The sequence below is a fragment of the Salmo salar genome, chromosome 19 (assembly GCF_965601325.2).
Source record: "Salmo salar chromosome 19, fSalSal1, whole genome shotgun sequence".
Taxonomy (NCBI): Eukaryota; Metazoa; Chordata; class Actinopteri; order Salmoniformes; family Salmonidae; genus Salmo; species Salmo salar.
This window is the reverse complement of record NC_138309.1, coordinates 90,896,932-90,923,150: the sequence shown is the minus strand read 5'-3', so window position 1 is coordinate 90,923,150 and position 26,219 is coordinate 90,896,932. Positions and strand designations below refer to the sequence as shown.

Sequence of the window (26,219 nt, the reverse complement as noted above, 5' to 3'; positions counted from 1 at the left end):
AGACTGACTGGTTATTAGACTGTTGGCTGACTGGTTGACTGTGTGTTTGTGGTCCAGAGATGAACGAGTGTTTTGACCTGGAGCTGGTTCTGACCGGAGGGCGACCAGGTGCCGTCATATCCAGACTGCTGTGTCATGTTCAGCACCATCACCAACCTGTTGCTCTGGCCATACAGGTCACCTTCAAGGTGAGAGAGACTCATAGCTGTCTAAACGGCATCATCCGCTGAGTTAGTCATTCTCAGAGAGACTCATAGCTGTCTAAACGGCATCATCCGCTGAGTTAGTCATTCTCAGAGAGACTCATATCATAGCTGTCTAAACGGCATCATCCGCTGAGTTAGTCATTCTCAGAGAGACTCATAGCTGTCTAAACGACATCATCCGCTGAGTTAGTCATTCTCAGAGAGACTCATAGCTGTCTAAACGGCATCATCCGCTGAGTTAGTCATTCTCAGAGAGACTCATATCATAGCTGTCTTAACGGCATCATCCGCTGAGTTAGTCATTCTCAGAGAGACTCATATCATAGCTGTCTTAACGGCATCATCCGCTGAGTTAGTCATTCTCAGAGAGACTCATATCATAGCTGTCCAAACGGCATCATCCGCTGAGTTAGTCATTCTCAGAGAGACTCATAGCTGTCTAAACGACATCATCCGCTGAGTTAGTCATTCTCAGAGAGACTCATAGCTGTCCAAACGGCATCATCCGCTGAGTTAGTCATTCTCAACACGAGATTTGATTGGAGAGTATTACCTGATAGTTAAACTTTGTGTAACCTCGCCAACTGTACTTCCTCCGGTGTGTATTGGTGTGTTCCAGGGTCCGCAGGTGTCCGTGAGTGTTCCCAGCCTCGACCTGGGTCTAATGCAGCTAGGGGACCAGACCCAGGCCACCATGGTCCTCACCAACACCACTCATCTAGAGGCCCACTGGAGCCTGGGGCCAGGAGAGGCTGAGAGGACAGACAGTCTGGGGCCAGGGGAGGCTGAGAGGACAGACAGTCTGGGGCCAGGGGAGGCTGAGAGGACAGACAGTCTGGGGCCAGGGGAGGCTGAGAGGACAGACAGCCTGGGGCCAGGGGAGGCTGAGAGGACAGACAGTCTGGGGCCAGGGGAGGCTGAGAGGACAGACAGCCTGGGGCCTGGGGAGGCTGAGAGGACAGACAGCCTGGGGCCAGGGGAGGCTGAGACGACAGACAGGCACCACACACAGGTAAACACACTAACAAGTGAGTTAAAGTTAAAGGTAAGTTAAAGTAAAACACTGAAATATCCCACATACTGTAATATTGAAGTATTGCCTCTGGTCGCCCTGGTAACAGTGTTTTACAACAGTTTGTCCGTTTGTACTGAGACCTGATAGTCCCATTGTTGTCCTCTGTTGGTGTTTGTCTTCTTCTCCTGTGTTGCTAGATCACAGTGCAGCCGTGTAAGGGAGTGCTGCCCCCTCTGGCCTCCTGCAGTGTAGACATCCTCTTCAAACCCCTGGTCTGTCAACACTTTGACACCGTGCTGGAGCTGGCTGTGGAGAATGGCCAAGGATGGTGAGGATTTCACCTATGCCTTCAGTACTAATTGTACCTTTAGGAAATCCATTTATTAGCTAGCAAGATCTATATCTGTGAATCAGCAACCTGTAACTGTACTGGTCCTGTCTCCAGTCACCTGTAACTGTACTGGTCCTGTCTCCAGTCACCTGTAACTGTACTGGTCCTGTCTCCAGTCACCTGTAACTGTACTGGTCCTGTCTCCTGTCACCTGTAACTGTACTGGTCCTGTCTCCTGTCACCTGTAACTGTACTGGTCCTGTCTCCTGTCACCTGTAACTGTACTGGTCCTGTCTCCTGTCACCTGTAACTGTACTGGTCCTGTCTCCTGTCTCCAGTCACCTGTAACTGTACTGGTCCTGTCTCCTGTCTCCTGTAACTGTACTGGTCCTGTCTCCAGTCACCTGTAACTGTACTGGTCCTGTCTCCTGTCACCTGTAACTGTACTGGTCCTGTCTCCTGTTACCTGTAACTGTACTGGTCCTGTCTCCTGTCTCCAGTCACCTGTAACTGTACTGGTCCTGTCTCCAGTCACCTGTAACTGTACTGGTCCTGTCTCCTGTAACTGTACTGGTCCTGTCTCCAGTCACCTGTAACTGTACTGGTCCTGTCTCCTGTCTCCAGTCACCTGTAACTGTACTGGTCCTGTCTCCAGTCACCTGTAACTGTACTGGTCCTGTCTCCTGTAACTGTACTGGTCCTGTCTCCAGTCACCTGTAACTGTACTGGTCCTGTCTCCTGTCTCCAGTCACCTGTAACTGTACTGGTCCTGTCTCCAGTCACCTGTAACTGTACTGGTCCTGTCTCCTGTCACCTGTAACTGTACTGGTCCTGTCTCCTGTCACCTGTAACTGTACTGGTCCTGTCTCCTGTTACCTGTAACTGTACTGGTCCTGTCTCCAGTTACCTGTAACTGTACTGGTCCTGTCTCCAGTCACCTGTAACTGTACTGGTCCTGTCTCCAGTCACCTGTAACTGTACTGGTCCTGTCTCCTGTCACCTGTAACTGTACTGGTCCTGTCTCCTGTCACCTGTAACTGTACTGGTCCTGTCTCCTGTAACTGTACTGGTCCTGTCTCCTGTCACCTGTAACTGTACTGGTCCTGTCTCCTGTCACCTGTAACTGTACTGGTCCTGTCTCCTGTCACCTGTAACTGTACTGGTCCTGTCTCCTGTCACCTGTAACTGTAATGGTCCTGTCTCCTGTTACCTGTAACTGTACTGGTCCTGTCTCCAGTCACCTGTAACTGTACTGGTCCTGTCTCCAGTCTCCAGTCACCTGTAACTGTACTGGTCCTGTCTCCAGTCACCTGTAACTGTACTGGTCCTGTCTCCAGACACCTGTAACTGTACTGGTCCTGTCTCCAGTCACCTGTAACTGTACTGGTCCAGTCACCTGTAACTGTACTGGTCCTGTCTCCAGTCTCCAGTCACCTGTAACTGTACTGGTCCTGTCTCCAGTCACCTGTAACTGTACTGGTCCTGTCTCCAGTCACCTGTAACTGTACTGGTCCTGTCTCCAGTCACCTGTAACTGTACTGGTCCTGTCTCCAGTTACCTGTAACTGTACTGGTCCTGTCTCCAGTCACCTGTAACTGTACTGGTCCTGTCTCCTGTCTCCAGTCACCTGTAACTGTACTGGTCCTGTCTCCTGTCTCCAGTCACCTGTAACTGTACTGGTCCTGTCTCCAGTCACCTGTAACTGTACTGGTCCTGTCTCCTGTCTCCAGACACCTGTAACTGTACTGGTCCTGTCTCCTGTCTCCTGTAACTGTACTGGTCCTGTCTCCTGTCTCCTGTAACTGTACTGGTCCTGTCTGCTGTAACGTACTGGTCCTGTCTCCAGTCACCTGTAACTGTACTGGTCCTGTCTCCAGTCACCTGTAACTGTACTGGTCCTGTCTCCAGTCACCTGTAACTGTACTGGTCCTGTCTCCTGTAACTGTACTGGTCCTGTCTCCAGTCACCTGTAACTGTACTGGTCCTGTCTCCAGTCACCTGTAACTGTACTGGTCCTGTCTCCTGTCTCCAGTCACCTGTAACTGTACTGGTCCTGTCTCCTGTCACCTGTAACTGTACTGGTCCTGTCTCCTGTCTCCAGTCACCTGTAACTGTACTGGTCCTGTCTCCAGTCACCTGTAACTGTACTGGTCCTGTCTCCTGTCTCCAGTCACCTGTAACTGTACTGGTCCTGTCTCCTGTAACTGTACTGGTCCTGTCACCTGTAACTGTACTGGTCCTGTCTCCTGTCACCTGTAACTGTACTGGTCCTGTCTCCAGTCACCTGTAACTGTACTGGTCCTGTCTCCAGTCAATTGTAACTGTACTGGTCCTGTCTCCTGTCACCTGTAACTGTACTGGTCCTGTCTCCTGTCTCCAGTCACCTGTAACTGTACTGGTCCTGTCTCCAGTCACCTGTAACTGTACTGGTCCTGTCTCCAGTCACCTGTAACTGTACTGGTCCTGTCTCCAGTCACCTGTAACTGTACTGGTCCAGTCTCCAGTCACCTGTAACTGTACTGGTCCTGTCTCCAGTCACCTGTAACTGTACTGGTCCTGTCTCCTGTCACCTGTAACTGTACTGGTTCTATCTCCATTCACCTGTAAAAGTAATGTTAGTCCTTCATGTGTACCTGTATATAGTACCTGTCTTACTGCGATCACCTGTAACATTAGTTCTGTACCTGTCTGTCTGCAGTTACATGTGACTGTGTTTTGTACCTGTCTGTCCCCCTCTCCAGTCACCTGTCGGTGCAGGCAGATGTCCAGTCTCCTCAAGTGTGTCTGTTAACCTGTGATCTGGTATTCTCTGAGCTCTATGTCGGAGTTCCTGCCCAGGGATCCATCACCCTGATCAACCAGACCCTGCTGCCTGCTCGCTACACCTGGACCATGGTAGGTCATCTACCTGTTCACTACACCTGGACCATGGTGGGTCATCTACCTGTTCACTACACCTGAACCATGGTGGGTCATCTACCTGTTCACTACACCTGAACCATGGTGGGTCATCTACCTGTTCACTACACCTGAACCATGGTGGGTCATCTACCATCTACCTGTTCACTACACCTGGACCATGGTGGGTCATCTACCTGTTCACTACACCTGAACCATGGTGGGTCAGCTACCATCTACCTGTTCACTACACCTGAACCATGGTGGGTCATCTACCATCTACCTGTTCACTACACCTGAACCATGGTGGGTCATCTACCTGTTCACTACACCTGGACCATGGTGGGTCATCTACCTGTTCACTACACCTGGACCATGGTGGGTCATCTACCTGTTCACTACACCTGAACCATGGTAGGTCATCTACCTGTTCACTACACCTGGACCATGGTGGGTCATCTACCTGTTCACTACACCTGAACCATGGTGGGTCATCTACCTGTTCACTACACCTGAACCATGGTGGGTCATCTACCTGTTCACTACACCTGAACCATGGTGGGTCATCTACCTGTTCACTACACCTGAACCATGGTGGGTCATCTACCTGTTCACTACACCTGAACCATGGTGGGTCATCTACCTGTTCACTACACCTGGACCATGGTAGGTCATCTACCTGTTCACTACACCTGAACCATGGTGGGTCATCTACCTGTTCACTACACCTGAACCATGGTGGGTCATCTACCTGTTCACTACACCTGAACCATGGTGGGACATCTACCATCTACCTGTTCACTACACCTGGACCATGGTAGGTCATCTACCTGTTCACTACACCTGAACCATGGTGGGTCATCTACCTGTTCACTACACCTGAACCATGGTGGGTCATCTACCTGTTCACTACACCTGAACCATGGTGGGTCATCTACCTGTTCACTACACCTGGACCATGGTGGTTCATCTACCTGTTCACTACACCTGGACCATGGTGGGTCATCTACCTGTTCACTACACCTGGACCATGGTGGGTCATCTACCATCTACCTGTTCACTACACCTGAACCATGGTGGGTCATCTACCTGTTCACTACACCTGGACCATGGTGGGTCATCTACCTGTTCACTACACCTGAACCATGGTGGGTCATCTACCTGTTCACTACACCTGAACCATGGTGGGTCATCTACCATCTACCTGTTCACTACACCTGAACCATGGTGGGTCATCTACCTGTTCACTACACCTGAACCATGGTGGGTCATCTACCATCTACCTGTTCACTACACCTGGACCATGGTGGGTCATCTACCTGTTCACTACACCTGGACCATGGTGGGTCATCTACCTGTTCACTACACCTGAACCATGGTGGGTCATCTACCTGTTCACTACACCTGGACCATGGTGGGTCATCTACATGTTCACTACACCTGGACCATGGTGGGTCATCTACCTGTTCACTACACCTGGACCATGGTGGGTCATCTACCTGTTCACTACACCTGAACCATGGTGGGTCATCTACCTGTTCACTACACCTGAACCATGGTGGGTCATCTACCTGTTCACTACACCTGGACCATGGTGGGTCATCTACCTGTTCACTACACCTGAACCATGGTGGGTCATCTACCTGTTCACTACACCTGGACCATGGTGGGTCATCTACCATCTACCTGTTCACTACACCTGAACCATGGTGGGTCATCTACCATCTACCTGTTCACTACACCTGAACCATGGTGGGTCATCTACCTGTTCACTACACCTGAACCATGGTGGGTCATCTACCTGTTCACTACACCTGAACCATGGTGGGTCATCTACCATCTACCTGTTCACTACACCTGAACCATGGTGGGTCATCTACCTGTTCACTACACCTGAACCATGGTGGGTCATCTACCATCTACCTGTTCACTACACCTGAACCATGGTGGGTCATCTACCATCTACCTGTTCACTACACCTGAACCATGGTGGGTCATCTACCTGTTCACTACACCTGGACCATGGTGGGTCATCTACCTGTTCACTACACCTGGACCAGGGTAGGTCATCTACCTGTTCACTACACCTGGACCATGGTGGGTCATCTACCTGTTCACTACACCTGGACCATGGTGGGTCATCTACCTGTTCACTACACCTGAACCATGGTGGGTCATCTACCTGTTCACTACACCTGAACCATGGTGGGTCATCTACCTGTTCACTACACCTGAACCATGGTGGGTCATCTACCATCTACCTGTTCACTACACCTGAACCATGGTGGGTCATCTACCTGTTCACTACACCTGAACCATGGTGGGTCATCTACCATCTACCTGTTCACTACACCTGGACCATGGTGGGTCATCTACCTGTTCACTACACCTGAACCATGGTGGGTCATCTACCTGTTCACTACACCTGAACCATGGTGGGTCATCTACCTGTTCACTACACCTGGACCATGGTGGGTCATCTATCATCTACCTGTTCTCTACACCTGAACCATGGTGGGTCATCTACCTGTTCACTACACCTGAACCATGGTGGGTCATCTACCTGTTCACTACACCTGAACCATGGTGGGTCATCTACTTGTTCACTACACCTGGACCATGGTGGGTCATCTACCATCTACCTTTTCACTACACCTGGACCATGGTGGGTCATCTACCTGTTCACGTACACCTGAACCATGGTGGGTCATCTACCATCTACCTGTTCACTACACCTGGACCATGGTGGGTCATCTACCTGTTCACTACACCTGGACCATGGTGGGTCATCTACCATCTACCTGTTCACTACACCTGAACCATGGTGGGTCATCTACCTGTTCACTACACCTGAACCATGGTGGGTCATCTACCTGTTCACTACACCTGAACCATGGTGGGTCATCTACCTGTTCACTACACCTGAACCATGGTGGGTCATCTACCTGTTCACTACACCTGGACCATGGTGGGTCATCTATCATCTACCTGTTCTCTACACCTGAACCATGGTGGGTCATCTACCTGTTCACTACACCTGAACCATGGTGGGTCATCTACCTGTTCACTACACCTGGACCATGGTGGGTCATCTACCTGTTCACTACACCTGAACCATGGTGGGTCATCTACCTGTTCACTACACCTGGACCATGGTGGGTCATCTACCATCTACCTGTTCACTACACCTGGACCATGGTGGGTCATCTACCTGTTCACTACACCTGAACCATGGTGGGTCATCTACCTGTTCACTACACCTGAACCATGGTGGGTCATCTACCTGTTCACTACACCTGAACCATGGTGGGTCATCTACCTGTTCACTACACCTGGACCATGGTGGGTCATCTACCATCTACCTGTTCACTACACCTGAACCATGGTGGGTCATCTACCATCTACCTGTTCACTACACCTGAACCATGGTGGGTCATCTACCTGTTCACTACACCTGAACCATGGTGGGTCATCTACCTGTTCACTACACCTGAACCATGGTGGGTCATCTACCTGTTCACTACACCTGAACCATGGTGGGTCATCTACCTGTTCACTACACCTGAACCATGGTGGGTCATCTACCTGTTCACTACACCTGGACCATGGTGGGTCATCTACCATCTACCTTTTCACTACACCTGGACCATGGTGGGTCATCTACCTGTTCACTACACCTGAACCATGGTGGGTCATCTACCATCTACCTGTTCACTACACCTGGACCATGGTGGGTCATCTACCTGTTCACTACACCTGGACCATGGTGGGTCATCTACCATCTACCTGTTCACTACACCTGAACCATGGTGGGTCATCTACCTGTTCACTACACCTGAACCATGGTGGGTCATCTACCTGTTCACTACACCTGAACCATGGTGGGTCATCTACCTGTTCACTACACCTGAACCATGGTGGGTCATCTACCTGTTCACTACACCTGGACCATGGTGGGTCATCTATCATCTACCTGTTCACTACACCTGAACCATGGTGGGTCATCTACCTGTTCACTACACCTGAACCATGGTGGGTCATCTACCTGTTCACTACACCTGGACCATGGTGGGTCATCTACCTGTTCACTACACCTGAACCATGGTGGGTCATCTACCTGTTCACTACACCTGAACCATGGTGGGTCATCTACCATCTACCTGTTCACTACACCTGAACCATGGTGGGTCATCTACCTGTTCACTACACCTGAACCATGGTGGGTCATCTACCTGTTCACTACACCTGAACCATGGTGGGTCATCTACCTGTTCACTACACCTGAACCATGGTGGGTCATCTACCTGTTCACTACACCTGGACCATGGTGGGTCATCTACCATCTACCTGTTCACTACACCTGAACCATGGTGGGTCATCTACCATCTACCTGTTCACTACACCTGAACCATGGTGGGTCATCTACCTGTTCACTACACCTGAACCATGGTGGGTCATCTACCTGTTCACTACACCTGAACCATGGTGGGTCATCTACCATCTACCTGTTCACTACACCTGAACCATGGTGGGTCATCTACCTGTTCACTACACCTGGACCATGGTGGGTCATCTACCTGTTCACTACACCTGAACCATGGTGGGTCATCTACCTGTTCACTACACCTGAACCATGGTGGGTCATCTACCATCTACCTGTTCACTACACCTGGACCATGGTGGGTCATCTACCATCTACCTGTTCACTACACCTGGACCATGGTGGGTCATCTACCATCTACCTGTTCACTACACCTGAACCATGGTGGGTCATCTACCTGTTCACTACACCTGAACCATGGTGGGTCATCTACCTGTTCACTACACCTGGACCATGGTGGGTCATCTACCTGTTCACTACACCTGGACCATGGTGGGTCATCTACCTGTTCACTACACCTGAACCATGGTGGGTCATCTACCTGTTCACTACACCTGAACCATGGTGGGTCATCTACCATCTACCTGTTCACTACACCTGGACCATGGTGGGTCATCTACCTGTTCACTACACCTGAACCATGGTGGGTCATCTACCTGTTCACTACACCTGAACCATGGTGGGTCATCTACCATCTACCTGTTCACTACACCTGGACCATGGTGGGTCATCTACCTGTTCACTACACCTGAACCATGGTGGGTCATCTACCTGTTCACTACACCTGGACCATGGTGGGTCATCTACCTGTTCACTACACCTGGACCATGGTGGGTCATCTACCTGTTCACTACACCTGAACCATGGTGGGTCATCTACCTGTTCACTACACCTGAACCATGGTGGGTCATCTACCATCTACCTGTTCACTACACCTGGACCATGGTGGGTCATCTACCTGTTCACTACACCTGAACCATGGTGGGTCATCTACCTGTTCACTACACCTGGACCATGGTGGGTCATCTACCTGTTCACTACACCTGGACCATGGTGGGTCATCTACCTGTTCACTACACCTGAACCATGGTGGGTCATCTACCTGTTCACTACACCTGAACCATGGTGGGTCATCTACCATCTACCTGTTCACTACACCTGGACCATGGTGGGTCATCTACCTGTTCACTACACCTGGACCATGGTGGGTCATCTACCATCTACCTGTTCACTACACCTGAACCATGGTGGGTCATCTACCTGTTCACTACACCTGAACCATGGTGGGTCATCTACCTGTTCACTACACCTGAACCATGGTGGGTCATCTACCTGTTCACTACACCTGAACCATGGTGGGTCATCTACCTGTTCACTACACCTGGACCATGGTGGGTCATCTACCTGTTCACTACACCTGGACCATGGTGGGTCATCTACCATCTACCTGTTCACTACACCTGAACCATGGTGGGACATCTACCATCTACCTGTTCACTACACCTGGACCATGGTGGGTCATCTACCTGTTCACTACACCTGAACCATGGTGGGTCATCTACCTGTTCACTACACCTGAACCATGGTGGGTCATCTACCTGTTCACTACACCTGAACCATGGTGGGTCATCTACCATCTACCTGTTCACTACACCTGAACCATGGTGGGTCATCTACCTGTTCACTACACCTGAACCATGGTGGGTCAGCTACCATCTACCTGTTCACTACACCTGAACCATGGTGGGTCATCTACCATCTACCTGTTCACTACACCTGAACCATGGTGGGTCATCTACCTGTTCACTACACCTGGACCATGGTGGGTCATCTACCTGTTCACTACACCTGGACCATGGTGGGTCATCTACCTGTTCACTACACCTGAACCATGGTGGGTCATCTACCTGTTCACTACACCTGGACCATGGTGGGTCATCTACCTGTTCACTACACCTGAACCATGGTGGGTCATCTACCTGTTCACTACACCTGAACCATGGTGGGTCATCTACCATCTACCTGTTCACTACACCTGGACCATGGTGGGTCATCTACCTGTTCACTACACCTGGACCATGGTGGGTCATCTACCTGTTCACTACACCTGAACCATGGTGGGTCATCTACCTGTTCACTACACCTGGACCATGGTGGGTCATCTACCTGTTCACTACACCTGGACCATGGTGGGTCATCTACCTGTTCACTACACCTGAACCATGGTGGGTCATCTACCTGTTCACTACACCTGGACCATGGTGGGTCATCTACCATCTACCTGTTCACTACACCTGGACCATGGTGGGTCATCTACCATCTACCTGTTCACTACACCTGAACCATGGTGGGTCATCTACCTGTTCACTACACCTGAACCATGGTGGGTCATCTACCTGTTCACTACACCTGAACCATGGTGGGTCATCTACCATCTACCTGTTCACTACACCTGAACCATGGTGGGTCATCTACCTGTTCACTACACCTGAACCATGGTGGGTCATCTACCATCTACCTGTTCACTACACCTGAACCATGGTGGGTCATCTACCATCTACCTGTTCACTACACCTGAACCATGGTGGGTCATCTACCTGTTCACTACACCTGGACCATGGTGGGTCATCTACCTGTTCACTACACCTGGACCATGGTGGGTCATCTACCTGTTCACTACACCTGGACCATGGTGGGTCATCTACCTGTTCACTACACCTGGACCATGGTGGGTCATCTACCTGTTCACTACACCTGAACCATGGTGGGTCATCTACCTGTTCACTACACCTGAACCATGGTGGGTCATCTACCATCTACCTGTTCACTACACCTGAACCATGGTGGGTCATCTACCTGTTCACTACACCTGAACCATGGTGGGTCATCTACCATCTACCTGTTCACTACACCTGGACCATGGTGGGTCATCTACCTGTTCACTACACCTGAACCATGGTGGGTCATCTACCTGTTCACTACACCTGAACCATGGTGGGTCATCTACCTGTTCACTACACCTGGACCATGGTGGGTCATCTATCATCTACCTGTTCTCTACACCTGAACCATGGTGGGTCATCTACCTGTTCACTACACCTGAACCATGGTGGGTCATCTACCTGTTCACTACACCTGAACCATGGTGGGTCATCTACTTGTTCACTACACCTGGACCATGGTGGGTCATCTACCATCTACCTTTTCACTACACCTGGACCATGGTGGGTCATCTACCTGTTCACGACACCTGAACCATGGTGGGTCATCTACCATCTACCTGTTCACTACACCTGAACCATGGTGGGTCATCTACCATCTACCTGTTCACTACACCTGGACCATGGTGGGTCATCTACCTGTTCACTACACCTGGACCATGGTGGGTCATCTACCATCTACCTGTTCACTACACCTGAACCATGGTGGGTCATCTACCTGTTCACTACACCTGAACCATGGTGGGTCATCTACCTGTTCACTACACCTGAACCATGGTGGGTCATCTACCTGTTCACTACACCTGAACCATGGTGGGTCATCTACCTGTTCACTACACCTGGACCATGGTGGGTCATCTATCATCTACCTGTTCTCTACACCTGAACCATGGTGGGTCATCTACCTGTTCACTACACCTGAACCATGGTGGGTCATCTACCTGTTCACTACACCTGGACCATGGTGGGTCATCTACCTGTTCACTACACCTGAACCATGGTGGGTCATCTACCTGTTCACTACACCTGAACCATGGTGGGTCATCTACCATCTACCTGTTCACTACACCTGGACCATGGTGGGTCATCTACCTGTTCACTACACCTGGACCATGGTGGGTCATCTACCATCTACCTGTTCACTACACCTGAACCATGGTGGGTCATCTACCTGTTCACTACACCTGAACCATGGTGGGTCATCTACCTGTTCACTACACCTGAACCATGGTGGGTCATCTACCTGTTCACTACACCTGAACCATGGTGGGTCATCTACCTGTTCACTACACCTGAACCATGGTGGGTCATCTACCATCTACCTGTTCACTACACCTGGACCATGGTGGGTCATCTACCTGTTCACTACACCTGGACCATGGTGGGTCATCTACCATCTACCTGTTCACTACACCTGAACCATGGTGGGTCATCTACCTGTTCACTACACCTGAACCATGGTGGGTCATCTACCTGTTCACTACACCTGAACCATGGTGGGCCATCTACCATCTACCTGTTCACTACACCTGAACCATGGTGGGTCATCTACCTGTTCACTACACCTGAACCATGGTGGGTCATCTACCTGTTCACTACACCTGAACCATGGTGGGTCATCTACCATCTACCTGTTCACTACACCTGAACCATGGTGGGTCATCTACCTGTTCACTACACCTGGACCATGGTGGGTCATCTACCTGTTCACTACACCTGAACCATGGTGGGTCATCTACCTGTTCACTACACCTGGACCATGGTGGGTCATCTACCATCTACCTGTTCACTACACCTGGACCATGGTGGGTCATCTACCATCTACCTGTTCACTACACCTGAACCATGGTGGGTCATCTACCTGTTCACTACACCTGAACCATGGTGGGTCATCTACCTGTTCACTACACCTGAACCATGGTGGGTCATCTACCTGTTCACTACACCTGAACCATGGTGGGTCATCTACCTGTTCACTACACCTGAACCATGGTGGGTCATCTACCATCTACCTGTTCACTACACCTGGACCATGGTGGGTCATCTACCTGTTCACTACACCTGGACCATGGTGGGTCATCTACCTGTTCACTACACCTGAACCATGGTGGGTCATCTACCTGTTCACTACACCTGGACCATGGTGGGTCATCTACCTGTTCACTACACCTGGACCATGGTGGGTCATCTACCATCTACCTGTTCACTACACCTGGACCATGGTGGGTCATCTACCTGTTCACTACTCCTGGACCATAGTGGGTCATCTACCTGTTCACTACACCTGGACCATGGTGGGTCATCTACCTGTTCACTACACCTGGACCATAGTGGGTCATCTACCTGTTCACTACACCTGAACCATGGTGGGTCATCTACCATCTACCTGTTCACTACACCTGAACCATGGTGGGTCATCTACCTGTTCACTACACCTGAACTGTGGTACTGTAAGATGATTGTCTCTACGGTTCTATAGAGAGACTTCTTCTCACTCATTCGTTTTGCTGCCACAGTATCTAATCTATTCCATCTGTGATCCTCTCCTCTCCTTCCTCCCTCCGTCAGCTCCAGGGCCAGCAGGCGTCTCTGTGCTCGGCTAGTTTCACTCCCTCCTCTGGAACTCTGGGACCCAACGCCAAGATGGACGTCACCGTGGCCTTCACAGCTCAGACTGATGTTAGTATCCCACATTAAACACAGTTCAGACTGATGTTAGTATCCCACATTAAACACAGTTCAGACTGATGTTAGTATCCCACATTAAACACAGTTCAGACTGATGTTAGTATCCTACATTAAACACAGTTCAGACTGATGTTAGTATCCTACATTAAACACAGTTCAGACTGATGTTAGTATCCTACATTAAACACAGTTCAGACTGATGTTAGTATCCCACATTAAACACAGTTCAGACTGATGTTAGTATCCTACATTAAACACAGTTCAGACTGATGTTAGTATCCTACATTAAACACAGTTCAGACTGATGTTAGTGTCCCACATTAAACACAGTTCAGACTGATGTTAGTATCCTACATTAAACACAGTTCAGACTGATGTTAGTATCCCACATTAAACACAGTTCAGACTGATGTTAGTATCCTACATTAAACACAGTTCAGACTGATGTTAGTATCCTACATTAAACACAGTTCTTAGTGAGTGATGTCGGTCTCATCTCTCTGTCCCTGTCCTTCCCTGTAGATGGAGTTGAGTGCAGTAGCAGCGTTGTGTGAGGTGACCGGGATGAAAGATCCTCTGGTTTTGCGATTCTTCTCTAAAGCCCAGAGACTCAATGTCTCCTACTCTCTACCTGGAGACTGGTACGTGTCCTACTGTCCTTCTGTCCTACTGTCCTTCTGTCCACCTAGAGACTGGTACGTGTCCTACTGTCCTACTGTCCTACTGTCCTTCTGTCCACCTAGAGACTGGTACGTGTCCTACTGTCCTACTGTCCACATAGAGACTGGTACCAGGTTTACTGTCCTACTGTCCTACTGTCCTACAGTCCTACTGTCCACCGAGAGACTGGTACCAGTCCTACTGTCCTACTGTCCTACAGTCCTACTGTCCACATAGAGACTGGTACCAGTCCTACTGTCCTACTGTCCTACTGTCCTACTGTCCACCTAGACACTGGTACCAGTCCTACTGTCCTACTGTCCACCTAGAGACTGGTACCAGTCCTACTGTCCTACTGTCAAAAGAGTTGTTCCTGGAACCAAAAAGGATTCTCCCATGGGGAGAGCCGAAGAACCTTTTGGAACCCTTTTTCTAAGTGTGTACTCTTAAGGAGCAAGGACATTGTTATTTTCAGAGGTAGACTGGCTTTAGCAGCAAGGACATTGTTATTTTCAGAGGTAGACTGGCTTTAGCAGCAAGGACATTGTTATTTTCAGAGGTAGACTGGCTTTAGCAGCAAGGACATTGTTATTTTCAGAGGTAGACTGGCTTTAGCAGCAAGGACATTGTTATTTTCAGAGGTAGACTGGCTTTAGCAGCAAGGACATTGTTATTTTCAGAGGTAGACTGGCTTTAGCAGCAAGGACATTGTTATTTTCAGAGGTAGACTGGCTTTAGCAGCAAGGACATTGTTATTTTCAGAGGTAGACTGGCTTTAGCAGCAAGGACATTGTTATTTTCAGAGGTAGACTGGCTTTAGCAGCAAGGACATTGTTATTTTCAGAGGTAGACTGGCTTTAGCAGCAAGGACATTGTTATTTTCAGAGGTAGACTGGCTTTAGCAGCAAGGACATTGTTATTTTCAGAGGTAGACTGGCTTTAGCAGCAAGGACATTGTTATTTTCAGAGATAGACTGGCTTTGGCAGCCAAAACAGACAAATGCATCTAAACAGGAATCGATTCTCAATTGCGGTAAGCTTCTAGAAACATAAATCATTCTGCTTTCATATCACATCAAAATAATTTCACAAACGCACATAGGTGTTCAGAGCATGCTAGGTAGCTAATTACCACAGGTGTTCAGAGCATGCTAGGTAGCTAATTACCACAGGTGTTCAGAGCATGCTAGGTAGCTAATTACCACAGGTGTTCAGAGCATGCTAGGTAGCTAATTACCACAGGTGTTCAGAGCATGCTAGGTAGCTAATTACCACAGGTGTTCAGAGCATGCTAGGTAGCTAATTACCACAGGTGTTCAGAGCATGCTAGGTAGTTAATTACCACAGGTGTTCAGAGCATGCTAGGTAGTTAATTACCACAGGTGTTCAGAGCATGCTAGGTAGCTAATTACCACAGGTGTTCAGAGCATGCTAGGTAGCTAATTACCACAGGTGTTCAGAGCATGCTAGGTTGCTAATTACCACAGGTGTTCAGAGCATGCTAGGTAGCTAATTACCACAGGTGTTCAGAGCATGCTAGGTAGATAATTACCACAGGTGTTCAGAACATGCTAGATAGTTAATTACCACAGGTGTTCAGAGCATGCTAGGTAGCTAATTACCACAGGTGTTCAGAGCATGCTAGATAGCTAATTACCACAGGTGTTCAGAGCATGCTAGGTAGCTAACTACCACAGGTGTTCAGAGCATGCTAGGTAGCTAACTACCACAGGTGTTCAGAGCATGCTAGGTAGCTAATTACCACAGGTGTTCAGAGCATGCTAGGTAGCTAATTACCACAGGTGTTCAGAGCATGCTAGGTAGCTAATTACCATAGGTGTTCAGAGCATGCTAGGTAGCTAATTACCACAGGTGTTCAGAGCATGCTAGGTGGCTAATTACCAGAGGTGTTCAGAGCATGCTAGGTAGCTAATTACCACAGGTGTTCAGAGCATGCTAGGTAGCTAATTACCACAGGTGTTCAGAGCATGCTAGGTAGCTAATTACCAGAGGTGTTCAGAGCATGCTAGGTAGCTAATTAGATGATGTGTCTTCTCTCCAGTCCTGGATTAGATGAAGAGGACCCTGCTGCATCGTTGGTTCTGGACTTTGGAGACAACGTCCTGTTGAAGCGACCAATCACCAAGCAGCTGGTTATAACCAATCACACAGCAATCCCAGCCCCCTTCACCCTGGAGGCGGAGTACTTCACTGGACACGCCCCCTCACCACCAGCCGGCCAATCGCAGCAGAGGTACAGTCTGTATTTTCTTAGTTTATGCGGGGTCGCCTGAAATCACTAACATCCGGTTTTCAGGGATACTGTATCTTCAACATAGCTTCAACGTTGCCCCTGAAAACCAGATGTGGGAACTATTTTTACGCCTGCTACGTTAGGTTATTATTCTCTAATGTTAGTGTTTTCCTTGAATTGTTTGCATCGAATAAATACTTTGTTCTCACCTCTGTAATGTTAATCTGTGCATTGACTGTTTGTGTTTCAGGGGCCTGCATGTAAGGAAGCCTTTACACTCTGTCCAAGCTAAGAAAGTAGAGGACAAGGCACAGGAAGGTACACAGTAGGATTAATTTACACAGAAATCATTTCATGTTTTATCCCCTGAATACAGTACATTTGACTGAACTGTGTCTGTGACTGTGTGGTCCTGTATATACTGACAGGGTTTGTGAGTGGACTGTTGGCCCATGGGAAGGGCGCAGCGTTCTTCGTCCAGCCAGACTGTGGCATTCTGGGAGCGTTTGAGACTCAAACCATTGACATCACATCCTTCACCAACATGTGGGGGGAATACAGAGACCAGCTCATCTGTAAGGTACAACACTACTACTAACCCCTAATACTAGCCCCTAACCCCTAATACTAGCCCCTAACCCCTAATACAAGCCCCTAACCCCTAATACTAGCCCCTAACCCCTAATACTAACCCCTAACCACTAATACTAACCCCTAACCCCTAATACTAACCCCTAACCCCTAATACTAGCCCCTAACCCCTAATACTAGCCCCTATCCCCTAATACTAACCCCTAACCCCTAATACTAACCCCTAACCCCTAATACTAGCCCCTAACCCCTAATACTAACCCCTAACCCCTAATACTAGCCCCTAACCCCTAATACTAACCCCTAACCCCTAATACTAGCCTCTAACCCCTAATACTAACCCCTAATACTAGCCCCTAACCCCTAATACTAACCCCTAACCCCTAATACTAGCCCCTAACCCCTAATACTAACCCCTAACCCCTAATACTAGCCCCTAACCCCTAATACTAACCCCTAATACTAACCCCTAATACTAGCCCCTAACCCCTAATACTAACCCCTAATACTAGCCCCTAACCCCTAATACTAACCCCTAACCCCTAATACTAACCCCTAATACTAACCCCTAACCCCTTATACTAGCCCCTAACCCCTAATACTAGCCCCTAACCCCTAATACTAACCCCTAATACTAACCCCTAATACTAACCCCTAACCCCTAATACTAACCCCTAACCCCTAATACTAGCCCCTAACCCCTAATACTAACCCCTAACCCCTAATACTAGCCCCTAACCCCTAATACTAACCCCTAATACTAGCCCCTAACCCCTAATACTAACCCCTAATACTAACCCCTAATACTAGCCCCTAACCCCTAATACTAGCCCCTAACCCCTAATACTAACCCCTAATACTAACCCCTAATACTAGCCCCTAATACCTAACCCCTAACCCCTAATACTAGCCCCTAACCCCCTAATACTAACCCCTAACCCCTAATACTAGCCCCTAACCCCTAACTAACCCCTAACCCCTAATACTAGCCCCTAACCCCTAATACTAACCCCTAATACTAACCCCTAATACTAAACCCTAACCCCTAATACCAGCCCCTAACCCCTAATACTAACCCCTAATACTAACCCCTAATACTAACGCCTAACCCCTAATACTAACCCCTAACCCCTAATACTAGCCCCTAACCCCTAATACTAACCCCCTAACCCCTAATACTAACCCCTAACCCCTAATACTAGCCCCTAACCCCTAATACTAACCCATAATACTAGCCCCTAACCCCTAATACTAACCCCTAACCCCTAATACTAGCCCCTAACCCCTAATACTAGCCCCTAACCCCTAATACTAACCCCTAACCCCTAATACTAGCCCCTAACCCCTAATACTAGCCCCTAACCCCTAATACTAACCCCTAATACTAACCCCTAATACTAGCCCCTAACCACTAATACTAACCCCTAACCCCTAATACTAACCCCTAATACTAACCCCTAATACTAACCCCTAACCCCTAATACTAAACCCTAACCCCTAATACTAGCCCCTAATACTAGCCCCTAACCCCTAATACTAACCCCTAATACTAACCCCTAACCCCTAATACTAGCCCCTAACCCCTAATACTAACCCCTAATACTAGCCCCAACCCCTAATACTAACCCCTAACCCCTAATACTAGCCCCTAACCCCTAATACTAGCCCCTAACCCCTAATACTAACCCCTAACCCCTAATACTAACCCCTAATACTAACCCCTAACCCCTAATACTAACCCCTAACACTAACCCCTAATACTAGCCCCTAACACTAACCCCTAATACTAACCCCTAACCCCTAATACTAACCCCTAACCCCTAATACTAACCCCAAACCCCTAATACTAAACCCTAACCCCTAATACTAGCCCCTAATACTAGCCCCTAACCCCTAATACTAACCCCTAATACTAGCCCCTAACCCCTAATACTAACCCCTAACCCCTAATACTAACCCCTAACCCCTAATACTAACCCCTAACCCCTAATACTAACCCCTAATACTAACCCCTAACCCCTAATACTAGCCCCTAACCCCTAATACTAGCCCCTAACCCCTAATACTAGCCCCTAACCCCTAATACTAACCCCTAATACTAGCCCCTAACCCCTAATACTAACCCCTAATACTAATCCCTAACCCCTAATACTAACCCCTAATACTAACCCCTAACCCCTAATACTAACCCCTAACCCCTAATACTAACCCCTAACCCATAATACTAACCCCTAATACTAACCCCTAACCCCTAATACTAACCCCTAACCCCTAATACTAGCCCCTAACCCCTAATACTAACCCATAATACTAACCCCTAACCCCTAATACTAACCCCTAATACTAGCCCCTAACCCCTAATACTAACCCATAATACTAACCCCTAACCCCTAATACTAACCCCTAATACTAGCCCCTAACCCCTAATACTAACCCCTAATACTAACCCCTAACCCCTAATACTAACCCCTAACCCCTAATACTAACCCCTAATACTAACCCCTAACCCATAATACTAACCCCTAATACTAACCCCTAACTCCTATTACTAACTCTAAAACTACTACTAGTAGTAGTAGTAGTAGTAGTAGTAGTAGGTATCTTTACTACTGGTAGTGGTAGTAATAGTATGTATCAGTAGTAGTAGTAGTGGTAGTAGTGGTAGTGGTCGTGGTATTATGTAGTAATAGTGGTAGTAATATTATGTAGTAATAGTGGTAGTGGTATTATGTAGTAATAGTGGTAGTAATATTATGTAGTAGTAGTGGTAGTAATATTATGTAGTAATAGTGGTAGTAATATTATGTAGTTGTAGAAGCAGCAGTAGTAGTAGTGGTGGTAGTAATATTATGTAGTATGTAGTAGTAGTGGTAGTAGCAGTAGTAATAGTGGTAGTAGTAGTAGTAGTGGTAGTAGTAGTAGTAGTAGTATGTAGTATGTAGTGGTAGTGGTAGTGGTAGTAGCAGTAGTAGTGGTAGTGGTAGTGGTAGTAGTAGTAGTGATAGTAATATTATGTAGTAGTAGTAGTAGTGGTAGCTGGTAGTAGTGATAGTAATATTATTATTATTATTATGTAGTAGTGGTGGTAGTGGTAGTAGTGATAGTAATATTATGTAGTAGTAGTATGTAGTAGTAGTAGTGTGTAGTATTATGTAGTATTTAGTAGTGGTAGTAGCAGTAGTAGTAGTATGTAGTAGGTGGTAGTAGTAGTGATTGGTGGTGGTAGTGGTAGTAATAGTAGTAGTATGTAGCAGTGGTAGTAATATTATGTAGTAGTGGTAGTGGTAGTGGTAGTAGTAGTAATAGTAGTAGTGGTAGTAGTAGTGGTTGGTGGTGGTAGTGGTAGTAATAGTAGTAGTATGTAGCAGTGGTAGTAATATTATGTAGTAGTGGTAGTAGCTATCTGTACCCGTCTTCTGTCTCTGTGGTAGGTGGGTGACCTCCAGCCCAAGCTGATCCCCATTCAGATGACAGTGATGGGCTGTCCTCTTTACTTCCAGATGATTGGTCCACAGCCAGACAGACAGAACCAGGGACCAATCATACGGTGAGCTGGATTCCTGGTACTGTAGCTGAGTGTAACTCTATCTTCTGATACGTTCTTTAACTTCCTCATAAATCTCCCAATGACCAATCTGCATCTTTACCTGCCTACCTGTCTCTTCTCAGGTTTGGTACTCACGTCTCTGGAGGAGACACCGTGTCCCGCTCTCTACGTCTGAACAACACAAGCCCCTACGGTAAGATCTCAGCTCCGGACACCTCAGACATCCTCTCGTCAGATGGACCTGTTTCCTTAAAGGGAAAGTGTTTCCTTAAAGGGAAAAACTTTAGTCAAGTGTGAACAGATTATTGCTGTGTGTTTTATGTCAGATATCCGTATGGACTGGGAGAGCTACAACGTGGACCAGGAGGACAGGAAGCTGCTGGATGTGGTGGTTGCCTACGGAGACGCCTTTCCCCTGAAGGACGCAGACGGCAACGAGGTGGTTGGGGGCGGGGCCATGTCTAATGATACTCCGCCCACTTGGGACCGGAGCCACACACCCAGCACTGAGGGAACAAGCTCCTCCCTCAAGAGCAAGTCTGTGAGTGGATGGAGATACCTGTCCTTCATAGACATGACAACTTATTTCTACCAAAACAAGTATGGGTTCAACATGATCACAACATGTACAATGTGCCACAAGTATGGGTTCAACATGATCACAACATGTACAATGTGCCACAAGTATGGGTTTAACATGATCACAACATGTACAATGTGCCACAAGTATGGGTTTAACATGATCACAACATGTACAATGTGCCACAAGTATGGGTTCAACATCATCACAACATGTACAATGTGCCACAAGTATGGGTTTAACATGATCACAACATGTACAATGTGCCACAAGTATGGGTTTAACATGATCACAACATGTACAATGTGCCACAAGTATGGGTTTAACATGATCACAACATGTACAATGTGCCACAAGTATGGGTTTAACATGATCACAACATGTACAATGTGCCACAAGTATGGGTTTAACATGATCACAACATGTACAATGTGCCACAAGTATGGGTTCAACATGATCACAATATGTACAATGTTGTTATTGTGATAAGCATTCTGTTGTGATGAAGTGGCTGCGGAAACCACCACTACATAAGCGTGTATCAATGGTTGTTCCTTCTCACCTGTAGGACCATGAGGAGGAGGAGAAGGAGGAGGAAGGAGTTGTCCACTCGGCGCCTCCTCAGAAGAGGCTCTTCTCTGTCTTCATCAGGCCGCATGAAGGCAACGCCTCCGACTACCCATACTGCATCACTCCACAGCAGATCGTACGTATAGCATACTACCCATACTGCATCACTCCACAGCAGATAGTACGTATAGCATACTACCCATACTGCATCACTCCACAGCAGATGGAGGGCTTGTTTGACATTGCAGCCAACAGTGCAGGCGATTGCCAACTAACTGATCTGTGTAAATAGTCCGGGTGGCCATTTAATAAATTGTTCAGCAGTCTTATGGCTTGGGGGTAGAAACTGTTAAGGAGCCTTTTGGACCCAGACTTGGCGCTCCGGTACCGCTTGCCGAGTGGTAGTAGAGAAAAAAGTCTATGACTTGGGTGACTGGATTCTTTGACTATTTTTTGTGCCTTCCTCTGACACTGCCTAATATAGAGGTCCTGGATGGCAGGAAGCTTGGCCCCAGTGATGTACTGGGCCGTACTCACTACCCGCCATAGCACCTTACGGTCAGATGCCGAGCAGTTGCCATACCAGGCGGTGATGCAACTGGTCAGGATGCTCTCGATGGTGCAGCTGGAGAACCTATTGAGGATCTGGGGACCCATGACACATATTTTCAGTCTCCTGAGGGGGAAAAAGTGTTGTTGTGCCCTCTTCACGACTGTCATGGTGTGTTTGGACCATGATAGTGTGTTGGTGATGTGGACACCAAGGAACTTCGAAATTCTCGACCCGCTCCACTACAGCCCGTCAATGAGAATGGGGGCCTGTTCGGGCCCGCCTTTTCCTGTAGTCCACAATCATCTCCTTTGTCTTGATCACATTGAGGGAGAGGTTGTTGTCCTGGCACCACACGGCCAGGTCTCTGACCTCCTCCCTATAGGCTGTCTCGTCGTTGTCGACTGTTGTGTCATCGGCAAACTTAATGATGGTGTTGGTGTCGTGCCTGGCTGTGCAGTCATGAGTGAGCCCCGTCGATGTGAAAATTATTATTATAATTTATTTCACCTTTATATAACCAGGTAGGCCAGTTGAGAACAAGTCCTTTATTTAACCTCTTGGGGCTAGGTGGGACGCTAGCGTGCCACCCGTGGTGCACTCCATCAACAGCAGGTGCATTTCAAGAGCGGCAAATTTGAATCCAAATAAATGTCAAAATTCAAATTTTTCAAAAATACAACTATTTTACACCATTTGAAAGATAAACATCTCCTTAATCTAACCACGTTTTACGATTTCAAAAAGGTTTTACGGCGAAAGCATAAATTTAGAGTATGTTAGGACAGTACATTTACAAGAGTTGTGTGTAATGTTTTGTCAAGTCAAAGACAGGGTCACCAAAACCATAAAACCAGCTAAAATGATACACTAACCTTTTACAATCTCCATCAGATGACACTCCTAGGACATTATGTTAGACAATGCATGCATTTTTAGTTCTATCAAGTTGATATTTATATCCAAAAACAGCGTTTTACTATGGCATTGATGTTGAGGAAATCGTTTCCCTCCAATAACCGGCAGTCAAGTCAGCGTCACAAATTAAATAATTAAAATTAGAAAACATTGGTAAAATATTATATTGTCATTTAAAGAATTATAGATTTACATCTTTTGAACGCAATCAACTTGCCAGATTTAAAAATAACCTTACTGGGAAATCACACTTTGCAATAATCTGAGCACTGTGCCCAGAAAAATACGCGTTGCGATACAGACTAGACGTCATGTTGGGGAGATCTAAAATCGAAAATACTATGTAAATAATCCATTACCTTTGATTCTCTTCATCAGATGTCACTTCCAGGTATCACAGGTCCATAACGAATGTAGTTTTGTTCAAAAAAGCTCATCATTTATGTCCAAAAATCTCCGTCTCGTTAGCACATGATGTAAGCCAGCCGGACTTCTCGTCATGAACGAGGGGAAAAAATATATTTCCGTTCGTTCAAACATGTCAAACGTTGTATAGCATAAATCATTAGGGCCTTTTTTAACCAGAACATGAATAATATTCAAGGTGGACGAATGCATAGTCTTTTATAACGTATTGGAACGAGGGTACCCAACATGAAGTAGCGCGCCAGGTGTCTAATGGGACATCACCGTTCCATGGCTCTTGTTCGGTCAGATCTCCCTCCAGAAGACTCAAAACACTTTGTAAAGGCTGGTGACATCTAGTGGAAGCAATAGGAAGTGCCAAAATATTCCTAAACCCCTGTGTTTTTCAATGGGATAGGTTTAAAGTCAATACAACACATCAGGTATCCACTTCCTGTCAGAAAATGTCTCAGGGTTTTGCCTGCCAAATGAGTTCTGTTATACTCACAGACACCATTCAAACAGTTTTGGAAACTTTAGAGTGTTTTCTATCCATATATAATAAGTATATGCATATTCTAGTTACTGGGTAGGATTAGTAACCAGATTAAATCGGGTACATTTTTTTTATCCAGACGTGCAAATGCTGCCCCCTAGACCCAACAGGTTAACCAGATAGGCCAGTTGAGAACAAATTCTCATTTACAACTGCGACCTGGCCAAGATAAAGCAAAGCAGTGCGACACAAACAACACAGAGTTACACATGGAATAAACAAACATGCAGTCAATAATACAATAGAAAAGTCTATATACAGGGTGTGCAAATGTATAAGAGTAGGGAGGTAAGGCAATAAATAGGCCATAGAGGTGAAATAATTACAATTTAGTATTAACATTGGAGTGATAGATGTGCAGATGATGATGTGCAAGTAGAGATACTGGGGTGCAAAAGAGCAAAAATATATAACAATATGGGGATGAGGTAGTTGGGTGGGCTATTTACAGATGGGCTATGTACAGGTGCAATGATCGGTAAGCTGCTCTTACAGCTGATGCTTAAAGTTAGTGAGTGAGATATAAGTCTCCAGCTTCAGTGATTTTTGCAATTCGTTCCAGTCATTGGCAGCAGAGAACTGGAAGGAAAGGCGGCCAAAGGAGGAGTTGGCTTTGGGGATGACCAGTGTGATATACCTGCTGGAGCACGTGCTACGGGTGGGTGCTGCTATGGTGACCAGTGAACTGAGATAAGGCGGGGCTTTACCTAGCAAAGACTTATAGATGACCTGGAGCCAGTGGGTTTGGCGACGAATATGAAGCGAGGGCCAGCCAACGAGAGTATACAGGTCGCAGTGGTGGGTAGTATATGGGGTTTTGGTGACAAAACGGATGGCACTGTGATAGACTGCATCCAATTTGCTGAGTAGAGTGTTGGAGGCTATTTTATAAATGATATCGCCGAAGTCGAGGATCGGTAGGATGGTCAGTTTTACGAGGGTATGTTTGGCAGCATGAGTGAAGGAGGCTTTGTTGCGATATAGGAAGCCGATTCTAGATTTACATTTTGGATTGGAGATGCTTAATGTGAGTCTGGAAGGAGAGTTTACAGTCTAACCAGACACCTAGGTATTTATAGTTGTCCACATATTCTAAGTCAGAACCGTCCAGAGTAGTGATGCTGGGCGGGTGGGTGCGGGCAGCGATCGGTTGAAGAGCATGGATTTAGTATTACTTGCATTTAAGAGCAGTTGGAGGCCACGGAAGGAGTGTTGTATAGCATTGAAGCTCGTCTGGAGGTTTGTTAACACAGTGTCCAAAGAAGGGCCAGATGTATACAGAATGGTGTCGTCTGCGTAGAGGTGGATCAGAGAATCACCAGCAGCAGGAGCAACATCATTCATATATA

General features: G+C 47.5%; 1 protein-coding gene across 1 annotated transcript in view; it reads left to right on the top strand.

Annotated features, from left to right (window-relative positions):
- The window catches only part of dlec1 (DLEC1 cilia and flagella associated protein), a 117,177-nt gene that overhangs the window by 47,512 nt on the left and 43,446 nt on the right, over positions 1-26,219 (top strand). The window contains exons 18-30 of the mRNA XM_082966029.1: positions 58-188; positions 826-1,218; positions 1,419-1,549; positions 4,294-4,447; positions 14,120-14,230; positions 14,762-14,880; positions 16,962-17,153; positions 17,404-17,471; positions 17,582-17,733; positions 21,176-21,291; positions 21,414-21,484; positions 21,618-21,832; positions 22,440-22,577. Of these exons, the coding sequence (XP_082822155.1) occupies positions 58-188; positions 826-1,218; positions 1,419-1,549; positions 4,294-4,447; positions 14,120-14,230; positions 14,762-14,880; positions 16,962-17,153; positions 17,404-17,471; positions 17,582-17,733; positions 21,176-21,291; positions 21,414-21,484; positions 21,618-21,832; positions 22,440-22,577 (1,991 nt within the window). The remainder of the gene's footprint in view (positions 1-57; positions 189-825; positions 1,219-1,418; positions 1,550-4,293; positions 4,448-14,119; positions 14,231-14,761; positions 14,881-16,961; positions 17,154-17,403; positions 17,472-17,581; positions 17,734-21,175; positions 21,292-21,413; positions 21,485-21,617; positions 21,833-22,439; positions 22,578-26,219) is intronic.